This window comes from Oreochromis aureus, linkage group 9 (genome assembly GCF_013358895.1).
Source record: "Oreochromis aureus strain Israel breed Guangdong linkage group 9, ZZ_aureus, whole genome shotgun sequence".
Taxonomy (NCBI): domain Eukaryota; kingdom Metazoa; phylum Chordata; class Actinopteri; order Cichliformes; family Cichlidae; genus Oreochromis; species Oreochromis aureus.
The window spans coordinates 5,806,453-5,818,627 of record NC_052950.1 but is presented as its reverse complement, the minus strand read 5'-3'; the positions used below and the strand labels follow the sequence as shown (position 1 = coordinate 5,818,627).

Genomic DNA, 12,175 nt, shown 5'->3' with positions numbered 1-12,175 from the left:
TTTTTTACTGTTGTTCAGCCTAGATTGGTGGCGTGGTGGTTAATGCGGTTGCCTTACAGCAAGAAGGTCCTGGGTTCAGAATCCACAATCTAGCTCGTTTGCAGTGGGTTCTCTCTGGGTATTCTGGTTTCCTCCCACAGTTAAAAGTCATGCAGTTATTAGACTTAGGTTAATTGGTCATTCTAAACTATCAATGAGTGAGTGCAAATGGTTGTTTGTCTCTATGTGATAGACTGGTGAGCTGTCCAGGGTGTACCCTGCCTCTTAACCTATCACTTTGGGGTTATACCCCTGCAAACCAGATAAAGATAGGAGAATGTAAATCCATTCAATTTTTATGTTAACTAGACTTTGTTGAACAATATGTAATATGAAGACAACATGTAGTATTTAAGTGACCAAGTAATATTGCTGTAAAAGTTATTGAATAGCATTGGAATAAAATGACAAAATTGTGAAAGATTAATATATTCCAAGTGCTCAACTTACTTCATCTAAACATGTTTCAATCACGTTTTATCAACACAAAATGCAAAATGTTATTGAATATGAATGAGTTATGTTGATTTAACTCAGTTGTTTAAGTTTCTGCCAAAGCAAAACAATTGTGTGCAACCAATGTCCACTATTGAATTAAGTAAATCCAACATGCTCTTTTTTCAGTGTATAACAAAGTGGAAGCAACTGGCAATGACAGCAACTCTGTTTTAAAGCAAAATCAGAGATTCTCATAATGCACAGAGGTCGCCAACTTTCTGCAGAGACTAGTACAGACTTCCAAACTTTATGTGGCCTTCAGATTAGCTCAAGAACAGTGCATAGAGAGCTTAATGGAATCTATAGAGTACCAGATGGAGTGGTGTAAAGTGCATGGTCTCGGGAGTTACAAATCACACTTCTCCATGTGACAATTCCAATTGATTCGTCTGAGTTTGGCGTTTGCCAGAAGAATGCAGGTATGGTGTGGGGTTGTTTTTGAGGTGTTGGGCTCAACCCCTCTTCTTAAGTAACTCTTCAGACATTTTTGGACAATTTCATGTTCCCACCTTTGTGGGAACAGTTTTTGGATGGCTTGTTCCAACATGATTGTGTACCAGTAAACAATGCAAGGTTCACAGAGACATGGATGAGTGATTTTGGTGTGGAGGGACTTGAATGGCCTGCACAAAGTCCTGACCTCAACACGATAGAACAACATGAATTAGAGTGGAGAATGCAAGACAGTCTTTCTCATCCAGCATCAATGTCTGACCTCACAAATGCACTTTTGGAATAAACACATTCCTAAATCTTGTGGAAATCCCCTTTAGAAGCCAGGCTGACACAATGTCAGAACTCTGCTGAGCCAAGCATTCCTTTAGCCTTAACTCATGTAAAACAGCTAACTGATCATCTGCAGAGGAATGGCTTATTTGAAGCGTTTCAGTCAGGTTTCAGAGCTCATCACAGCACAGAAACAGCTTTATTGAAGGTTACAAATGATCTTCTTATGGCCTCTGACAGTGGACTCATCTCTGTGCTTGTCCTGCTAGACCTCAGTGCAGCGTTTGATACTGCTGACCATATTATTATGGCGATTAGAGCACGCTCTAGGTATTAAAGGTGGTTTGTGTCATATCTATTGAAAAGACTCCAATTTGTCCTCCTCAAACACTAAGGTTAATTATGGAGTTCACAGGGTTCAGTACTAGGACCAATTCTGTTTACATTATACATGTTTACATTATACCCTTAGGCAGTATCATCAGAAGGCATAGCATACATTTTCACTGCTATGCCAACTTTATCTATCCATGATGCCAGATAACACACACCAATTAGTTAAACTGCATAACTCTTTATGTCTTAAAGACATAAAGACCTGGATGGTCTCAAATTTTCAGCTTTTAAATTCAGACTGAGGATATTGTACTCGGCCCTGAAAATCTTATAAAAATGCCATCTAACCAGATACTGATTCTGGATAGCATTACCTTGGCCTCCAGTAACACTGTGAGGAACCTTGGTGTTCTTTTGACTATGATATGTCTTTCAGTGTAAACATTAAACAACTGTATAGGACTGCTTTTTTCCATTTAGCCAATATCTCTGAAATTAGAAACATCCTGTGTCAGAGTGATGTTAGGGAGTCTTTTAGGCTAGACTACTGTAATTGATTATTAACAAGATTTCTTAAAACATCCTTAAAAAGTCTTCAGTTGATCCAAAAAACTTCAGCAAGAAAACTGACAGGGACTAGAAAACAGACTGGCTTACTTGTGGTTGCTATATTAAGGCTTATAGAAAATATTAAATTACCTTTAAAAGAACATGAAACAGAGTTGGTCCTGAGGATCTATATTTCTTAATGATCCTCATTTGGGAAAGACTAAAACTTTACATCCTCTTGAAAATTGAGGTTGACAACAATATACATGAAGTGGACTGTCTTTCAATTCACAATATAGTAAACTGTAATGTCAACTAGACACTGGGGTGGTGTAGCTCAGATGTAGAGCAAGCCATCTATTAATTGAAAGGCTGGTGGCAAATATTCTTGGGTAAGTTAATAACACTAAGTTGCTCTTATTCATCCATTAAAGTGCCAATTTGTAAATGTAAATGTAAATGTTAGAACTTATACATAGAAAACAAATGCTGTTGTTAATGGGTGAATGAGGGATGTTGTACAAAGTGCTTTGAGTGCTCAGGTAGAGTAGAAAAGAGCTGTATAACAACCAGTCCAATCATTATTTACATTAATAAAGAATGAAACAAAAACAAGACAATCCCCACCTAACTAGTTGTTTCTCTTCCAGTATTCATAATCTCCCCTCAGTTCTAAGCACTCCTCATGAGGTTTCTTAAACAACAACATCTGAGTTTAAAGTTACAGGATTAACAATTAGTTTGGAATTTTAAATAAAGGATTACCTATAACTTCAGAATCCCCAAGTTTGCTTTAAGAATAAGTCCAATTTGCTCTAAGAGAAAAGTGTCTTTGGCTCAGAGTTGGACACTTTTTCTTGTTCCAACAGAATTAATTGATCATTAGCATATTTCTCCTTTTTTGGCTTCCCTTCGTTGGCTTCCTGTTAAATCCAGAATTGAATTCAAAATCCTGCTCCTCACATACAAGGGCTTAAATAATCAGGCCCCATCTTATCTTAATGACCTTGTGGTACCATATCACCCTATTAGAGCACTTCGCTCTCACACTGCAGGCCTACTTGCTGTCCCTAGAGTATTTAAAAGTAGAATGGGAGGCAGAGCCTTCAGTTTTCAGGCCCCTCTTCTGTGGAACCAGCTTCCAGTTTGGATTCGGGAGACAGACACTATCTCTACTTTCAAGATTAGGCTTAAAACTTTCCTTTTTTGCTAAAGCATATAGTTAGGGCTGGACCAGGTGACCCTGAATCCTCCCTTAGTTATGCTGCAATAGACGTAGGCTGCCGGGGATTCCCATGATGCATTGAGTTTTTCCTTTCCAGTCACCTTTCTCACTCACTATGTGTTAATAGACCTCTCTGCATCGAATCATATCTGTTATTAATCTCTGTCTCTCTTCCACAGCATGTCTTTCATCCTGTTTTCCTTCTCTCACCCCAACCGGTCGCAGCAGATGGCCCCGCCCCTCCCTGAGCCTGGTTCTGCCGGAGGTTTCTTCCTTGCTCATAGGGGGTCATATGATTGTTGGGTTTTTCTCTGTATGTATTATTGTGCGATCTACTGTACAATATAAAGCGTCTTGAGGCGACTTCTGTTGTGATTTGGCGCTATATAAATAAAATTGAATTGAAATTGAATTAGTGGTTCTCTTATCTAAAGTGTGCCATGGCAACATCAGTGGAACTGAACCACTTTAGTGACAAGGTTAAACTTGAATTTACCTTGCTAAACTTCTAATCCTGCTTTGTGGTACAGGCCTCATGAAGTACTTGGACAACTTATTATGAAATCTCTCATTGTGGTGGATTTGTGACTCTTTGAGGCAACCTGTTGTCTCTTTGCTTACACCTTGCATGGACAGGAATGTTAATAAAAAGACAGCAGCTTCCAAAAAAGTAAAAAAGCATTACAAAGTCAAAGTAACCAACCAAAACAGAAGTTAAAAATAGCAGTACAATGGAGTTAAGCCACACCCCGAAGCTCACTAAGCATAAATAAACAACAACAAACAGAAGAAAACAACTAGAAAGATCAGCTTCCTGTGTTCCATTTTGATCAAAGGAGAAGACACAAAATGGTTTCCAGAAGGAGGTGAAGCAAGAAGCTGGGCAGAGTTTAAACTGAACACTGCAGCTCACAGGTGCCGCTTACTAGAGAAGAAGGAAACCCAATCAAAAACGGAAAGCTAGAAGGTCCAGCACCACTAGATTGGATAAGCTCTGTTGTGATTGATTGCTACATACTCACTGACCATCTATGGCAGACAATGAAATAGGATGAAAGTACTATAAAAACATTAATGTCAACATGCCACACTTTTCCATTTAAGTCTGATAATTTAGAAGATTTGTAGATACCGTCGCACATTTCTTTTAGATGGGTGGAGGAACCTGCTGGAATCATGTAATCTTTAAATAAGAAAAATGTATAGGGTTTTTTAAAACTACCTGTCAGCAGCAAGACAGTCTCAGACACACATTACGTGGAAATTAACTAATGCCACAAGAGATGCAAAACAACCAATCACAACAGAGCAGAACATCCATTATTATCCAATCTAGCATAAATTGTGATTAAAATCCTGTAATCACTTTTTTTTGATGGAAAAATCAACTTTTCTGCAGCACCTCCTTTTCAGACCACCAGGAGGCCTAGTTGATCAGGTGGAGATCCTGGTCTCCTGATAGTCTGGTCCCTCAGATATCTACAGTCTTTTGGAGCTCAAGACATTCAGTTTGAACTAACTCAGACGAGCCAGTGTTAAGCCACGCTTCCTGTGTCAGTGCTGCAGAGGTTAACATTTTGCTGCCAGGTTGTTGTTTTCATGCTTGTTTTCATGCTGAACACCAACCAACCAATCAGTATACCACTGCTGCCATGAAAGGTGATTTCCTGCCAGAGATGGGGCTTAGCTTGTCCAGAGAGGATGTAGGGGCGGCAGGGAAGGACTTCACAGAGACTCTGGCCCCACAGAAGTCGAGACCTTCAGCCACGCTAATCATTTGTCTGTTGTCAACAGGTGGCAGATCTGAAGGTGAAGTCGGAGTCTTTACCTCAGGGATGGCGATCAGTGGTCCCTCTGTGATGTCATTGTCAGCAGTGAGCTGTGAAATGTGTTGAACTTGTTGGCAGGGTTTGACACTTGCTGTTGTCATGGTAGCATCAGAGCTGTCATCCAAGATCGTCATGGTAAAAACCCTGCCAGAGACTGTGCAGTAAGTCTGCCCCACTGTGTAGCTCTTCTTTTTGAATGGCTGAGGAGGAGTTTGGTTTGTCATGAACCCGCCCTCCTGGAGCGCACAGGTAAGCAATATTAAATAAGCACAGACTTAGCAAGAAATTACGTGACATACGAGACCAGTTTCCTGAGCATAGACGGTGTAAAAGAAAGATATAGCCATTATGACATCAATAATCCAGTCATTTTGGACTTTAAAGCATAACACATGATTTGGTTGCTGCCATATTTCTTTGTTTTCCCTTTGTTTGATTGTTGCCAGACGTTACCATATTTTTTTGAGAGGATGTAGTGGTTAAATGCTGTGTTATAAATAAATAATACAAACAATACAAGCTTCATACATACTGTAAATGGTATGAGTGCTATTGGCTAACTAGTGCTAAATTACAGACTAATAAAACAATAGAATTTCACTCTCTAAAACTATAGTAAAACTGGTTGGGCTGTAACACAATACACAAATACAGTGGGAAGGCCCAGTTTAATGACTCAAAGTAGCAGCATTGCAAGCGTTGGTGGGCAAGATACTGAATGCCATCTTTCTCACCAAGGCTTATCCAAAGTTTATTTGATATTACATTGAGGTTTTATCCAAGTTCCATGAGTTTCAGCTTAAATTCTACTGTTGTTGAGCTGAAGATCAACTAAACTTTTAGGAAGTTTCTACTGATCACAAGGGTCATAAATCAATCAGCTTTAAGATACAGATCAATATTTTCCGTTTATAACTGGCAACAGGACGTAACAACAAGCACACAGACATGTGACCTGTCGATCTATTTTCACCTCCTGCTACTGGGGGTTGAAAGTTTCTTTGTTTTCCTCTGGGCTGGTTAACTTGAGCCCATAAAGAATTTTCAAAAATACTGAGACAGTCTAAATATCTGCAACCCGGACATCTGAAAGATAAAATTGGGATTGGTTTTCTTATCAACATGCTAACAGCAAATTGGGATAATGGCACCGGCTCCTGCAGTGCAACACTTTTATGCAAGTGAGCACAGCTTTACACACACACTACCAAAAAAAAGGTACCTGGAAAAAAAAAACAGTTTAACTTCAAAGATATGTATTGTAAACATTCAACCCACAAACTGTGGCAAAGTACTACATCACAATTAATGGAAAAAATTCCAAGTCACAGCACTGAGACAACATTTACCAACAGCAGGTGTCTATGAACCCAATGCCACAAGAAAACCCATCCATGACTGTCTCACCTCATCAGGCTCCAGAGGTTCGATCATTGGGGAGTCATCAACCCTTCGGAGAGGTGACGAGGCTAGACGCTTCTCCCACTCTGTCATCCCTCCTCCTTCTCCTTCTCCTCCCTCTAAAAAGGAGCGTCTGAGAGCGCTGATGGTGCTCTGAGGTTTCTGCATCTCCTCAGGACTACCCAAAGTTCCCTAAAGACAGGGCAGGGAGAGAGGGGGAGACGTAAGATGAGACAGAAGACATAAGTGAGGACAGAAGAGGGATCAACACATGGTAATATGAAGAAAAAATAGTTCAGGTGTTACCTGAGTTTTCAAATCTTCATCTTGGTCAGACTGTCAGATAGATAGGTAGGCAGAGAGACAGATTACGTTAACAAGTCGTTCCACAATGGAATTATTAACCATACGATCACAGATGTGTACCTCAGTAGCTGTCAGGTCTTCGTCCACAGCAGTATCAGTTAGCTCAGTCTGAACAAGAAAAAGTAAGTAAGCAAAAAAATGTTTAAGTTGAATTATCAGTGCAAATATAACTACCAGATCAAAACCATTTAGTTTGCCTTCTGCTGTGAAATGAAGTGTGGTAGGATCTGAAATCGTTTTAAAGAGCAACTTGCAGGTTTGGGACCTCAGAGGAAAAAATGAAGCAATAAATAGGCAAAAATGCACATATTGAAATAACCCTTTAAAAGTTGTTTTTGTAACAGAGTTTCTGTCCACCTCTAAAATCAGCTTGACTGCAACAGGCGAGCGAGCTGCTGATGAGGTCGATATCAGCAGTAATAAATGTGTTTTTGTTAAACTGTGTCTCTCACCCACCCATGACACTATTGAAAGATCTACACCAGCTATTAGTATCATACAGTCCTGGCTTTTAAATTCTAATCAAGGCTTCATACATCCAGGAACTTAAATTAACCGTGCATGTATTTCTTTACATGCATGCCTTTGACATGCATGTCAAATGCACTTTGGTTATATTCTATAATACTGGACTGATTTTTCTACGAAAGTTTGAACTTTGAGAGTGTTTCAGCAAGAGAGAAAAGTGTGAAAATGTTCATGCCTGTCTGAGAAAACTGTCTGTAGTGAGGGGTTTTACAGCCTTAAAACATCTATAATAATTGTAAAAAATAAAGTTGGCTACTTCGCAGATTTCACCTGGGTGGGTTATTTCTAGAACATAACTCCCGCGATAAACGAGGGACCACTGTATTCACTCCCGAACTGATTCCTAAGAAATATTATATGCAAATAAAGAGAATCTTTTATCTGCAAGCTGCTCTTTAACTGAGGATTCAAACTGTAAAAACATCTACTTTTGTAAAAACAAAATATGAAGTTCAGCACATAGAGAACTTCAGTAGGAATGTCAGATTATTATTATGTTTGTGTTATATGTATATGTATTTTTCTAATTTTTCTCATCTTACCAGCCGCTGGGAGTAACACAAAGTTGATTTAATGAGAAGGATGGCACCTTAATGGGGTTAACACATGATTATTATTATTATCCTATGTTTCAGTTTAATTCTGGTTAAGAGTTTAGCTCTTAGGTTTTGTTCTTGAGCCATCGTGTTTAGTGTAGGTTTAGTTCAGTGTCTGTGCTTGTTGTGTTTTCTGTTTTACTCTGAAAGTCCGTGTCTCATGTCAGTGTCTCTAGTTTTGCTTCCCTTGTCTCGTTAAGTTTGATTTCTCCCAGCTGTGTTTCCCTCCTGTTTCCCATTCCCTGATTACTCCAGTGTGTTTTTAAGCCCTGTGTTTTCCTTGCTTTGTTTTGTGTTGTATCCCCATTATTGTCCTGTGTTTCTGTTTGTTTCCCAGTGTGAGTTTTCAAGTTCCTGTCCCCAGTTTAGTTTCTAGTTTTGTGTTTGGAGGTTTTGGTTTATTTTGTAAAATGTATTTCCCATGAAGAGTTTGTTTTCCCAGGATTAAAGCTGTTTTAAGTTTAAGGTGGATTAGCGTGTAGGTGGGTCCTATATCCTGCCTGCCACACAGCACAACATGAAACATGAGGCCCAAAATCTAGTTTTTCACACAGTAGTAGAAAACTGGTCAGATTGGGTTGACAGGTGAGACAATTACTTTGGTGTCTACTTTCTGAGGAGTCAGAGTACTCTGCTGTGAAATCTCTGTTTCTTTGGTTTCCTCTTCCTCTTGCTCCTTTTCATTCAAATTCTCCACTTCCTGCACCTCCTCAACTAGAGTGACATAGAAAAAAAGTGAAGGGTAGGCAAGGGCTTAAATAATTTGACAGATTAAGTACCTGGTGCATGATCAACCACAGAAATTGTTTTTTACCCTGAACTTCACTGCTCTCTTCCATTCTCTTCTCAGGTGTTACCGTGGTGATGAGGTCACTGATGGCGATGGCTTTAGATGCTCCATACAGCCCAGAACCCATATCTATATACACACACACAGAGAAGTGCACCAGCTGTAACGTCATAACATCAACAGGTACAACAGTAAAGACAGCAACCACTATGATGCTCATTCAAGCTGTGTTTGTTCTCATCAGCAGCAAAGCATCACGATAGCTCTTTCAGGGTAATGGCACACTCAGCCAATTAACAGCTCAGGGTGCATGCACAGCAGCCTGGCCCAATCAGCATTCAGAACCACGACCAAGCCATGACCGGATATTATTTTGAATATCATGGCTCATTGAACTCTGTTAGCTGTGTGGTTAATGGGGCTAATAAGTAGTGTCAAAATAACCGTGCACTCAGATTGATAAGTGCTGTCTGATAATTATCTGGACATCAAAATATTGGCAACAGGTTTATTTGAGTAATATGGATGTTTTAGCTTAGATGTGACAAACATGTAACACTTTTGCATTCTGCTGAAAACAGGATGCAAGTCTGACAACATGTGAGCAGAAAGAGGAGCACTTTTTGAACAGAAATGTACAGCTGTTATCAGGTGTATCTGAGTGAAGCAAAGTAACCAAGTACACGGCATTCCTGAACAAGCTGAATGAAGCGATCGGAGCCCAGTCACAGAGCAGTACTACAGCAGCCAGTAGCAGTGCAACTGCAATATTGAGCACTACCTGTGTGAGCACCACCATTGACTTTTGGGGAAGCTGTGATGGCTTGAGAGACAATTGGAGAGGAGGTAGGTCCAGTCTGTGAAGCTGAGAACCAATCACAAACTAGTCAAATATTGAGGAAGAATGAGCTAACCAGTCAGTGCTGAACCTTAACATAAGGCTAATGAGTTAGTGAGGTATGCTAAACGTAAAGTCAGAGTTTTCAGTGTCAGGATGGTTGCTTGCTTTCAACCTTTCTGGAACTCTAGAGTAACTTATGCTGAACAAGTGTATCTTTACGCAGGTTTATAATGGCTCTTTTTTTGTTTGTTTGGAGTATATAGGAAACAAAAACAGGATATAAATACAATATTATACCCCCATTGACAGTGTGAAAGATGAACTCCCTTTTAACAGGAAAAAACCTCTGTACGAACCAGGAAGGGCAGCCATTTGCCACAAACAGTTGTGAGGTAAGGGGAAAGAGAAGAGGGGGGAAAAGCATAGGTAGTAAGTATAAAACAGAGTTTATGGGAGAGAGAAGACAAACTCACATTACAATGCAACAATGAAACCCATTATTTCAAATGATTTGTGCTGGTCATGAGCAGTTTGTTACTGGATCGAGCAAAGCTGGTCTGACCAATATTCACATGGTGAAATTTGACTCTGGCTCACTGCATTTGTGCAGAAAGAAAGAATGACATGGAGCATACACACATAGTAAATATAAAGACATAAACCTTGATTCATGTCAGCACGGTGCATACTGTTTTTATGTGAGTCCACACATGACTTTGAGGACTTTCATAATACTGATTATCTCCGACTGGGGATTTTGACTTTACTGAGCTAACTAACACAAAAAAGCCTGGCTATGTCAGCTTTGCCTTTTAAAACACTTCCCATAAGCCATATCCATATGTTTTTGTTATGTGGCTTCACAAAAATCCAGTAACCAAGATTACAGTTAGTGCTTATAAAACAGCGAGTACCATATTCACATAAATGGACAATGTGGACACAACATAAAAAAATATGGACTGACCTAGTTGGTCTCGGAAAGAAAAACAAACTCATAGCTCAAATTCCCCATTCCTCCTTTGTAGTACAGGTCTAGTACTAGGAATATTCCAGTAAATACATGGAAAAACTTGACTTCCAAACTTGGTACAGTTGGATTGCCACTAGTATTACTACTTGGACCAGTATGATACAACTAGAGCTATAGTGACCAGTTCTCTCATTGCAAACTGTTTACAGTGCGCGGTACTAATAACCCATGGGAACAGAACTACTACTGTTAGCACTCTGGGAACCATAACTGGTGTAGAATGCACAAGTACCTCCATCTAAACTGCGGCTCAACATGCTCCTTTTGCTGATGCATCGTGGGAAATGTGGTGCTGGTCTGGATATCTGAGCACTGGCTCTGCGACTCTGAATCTGAGTCCGACCACTGTAACGAAACTTTGAACCCAGAGTCAGGAACTTCTTAGGAGTTTCTTCTGGTGATAATAGCCTGAGAGAGGGGAGAGACGCACAGGGAAGAGAACAAGCTGGAGATCAGCAAGAGGAGACGAGATGAGGAGAATTTGAAAAACAAGCAGACAGACCTGAGAGAGGTAAGGAGACAAAAGATACCTGTCACATGACTGATCACATGATTTCTGAAACAAACCACTTGTGACATGATCTTGACTGACCTGAAAAAGGAGTGATGTTCCACACACACCTTCCAGAGTCTCTTAGCAGCTCTATGGTTGAACAGCTTAAAACCAATGGTGGACTCAAACTGCTCGAACTGAAGACAGAGACGGATTATTTATCAGCATCTTAGCTTTAAAATAAACCCATCAGGAGGTGTCACTCTCACACATCCTATACAATATCACAAAACTAAATTCGGACACATTTTGAATGTGATGTCTGAATGGGGTGGGGTATTTCTGGTCGACAAGCCTCTACAACAATCTTGCAGGTCTCGAGCAATAACTCTGGATGGGAGACTGGAGGCGGGGTTCCTCTTTTCAGGAAAGAGGCCCAGAGAATGTGTTCCAAATTTCAGGGGATCATACTTCTCAGTCTCCCTGGAATAATCTGTGCCAGAGAGGAGTGTCTGTCTATCAGTTGTAGTGATTAAGAGCAATGGGTGTGGACCAGCTCTTTACTTTACTCAAGTGTGCATGGGAGTTCAGCGGTGGCCGAAGGACTCTGCGAGAGCTGCTCTTTGTCACAGATTCTCTTTGTAATTTTTATGAAAAGAATTTTTGTGTCCAGTCAAGCAGCAGAGGATGGTCTTAATTGTGGTCTTGTCATCATATGATGAACTTCAATTAGCAGTGAAGTGGTGTGTATCTGAATATAAAGCACAGTGGTGAGAATTTGAAACCTCCAAGATTAAGGCCCTGGTCCTCAGATAGAAAAGGGTTCCACGCCCACTCTGGGTTTGGAGTGAGTGGAAGAGTTCTATCATTTTGGGCTGTTTTTCGTGAGGTGGGAAGAGTCGAGGGCGGTATTGACAGACAGATG

At 40.2% G+C, this 12,175-nt stretch overlaps 1 protein-coding gene across 3 annotated transcripts in view; it reads right to left on the bottom strand.

The window, feature by feature from the left end:
- epb41l3a (erythrocyte membrane protein band 4.1-like 3a) overlaps nt 1-12,175 on the bottom strand; it is a 36,374-nt gene that overhangs the window by 11,016 nt on the left and 13,183 nt on the right. For 2 of the 3 annotated variants that reach the window (XM_031750456.2, XM_031750470.2), the window contains exons 11-18: nt 11,350-11,447; nt 10,990-11,165; nt 9,665-9,748; nt 8,908-9,012; nt 8,692-8,807; nt 7,030-7,077; nt 6,910-6,939; nt 6,610-6,795 (exon numbers count right to left, since the gene is read on the bottom strand). In XM_031750456.2, coding sequence (XP_031606316.1) covers nt 6,610-6,795; nt 6,910-6,939; nt 7,030-7,077; nt 8,692-8,807; nt 8,908-9,012; nt 9,665-9,748; nt 10,990-11,165; nt 11,350-11,447 — 843 coding nt within the window. The remainder of the gene's footprint in view (nt 1-6,609; nt 6,796-6,909; nt 6,940-7,029; nt 7,078-8,691; nt 8,808-8,907; nt 9,013-9,664; nt 9,749-10,989; nt 11,166-11,349; nt 11,448-12,175) is intronic. The other variant, XM_031750466.2, reaches the window with a different exon arrangement.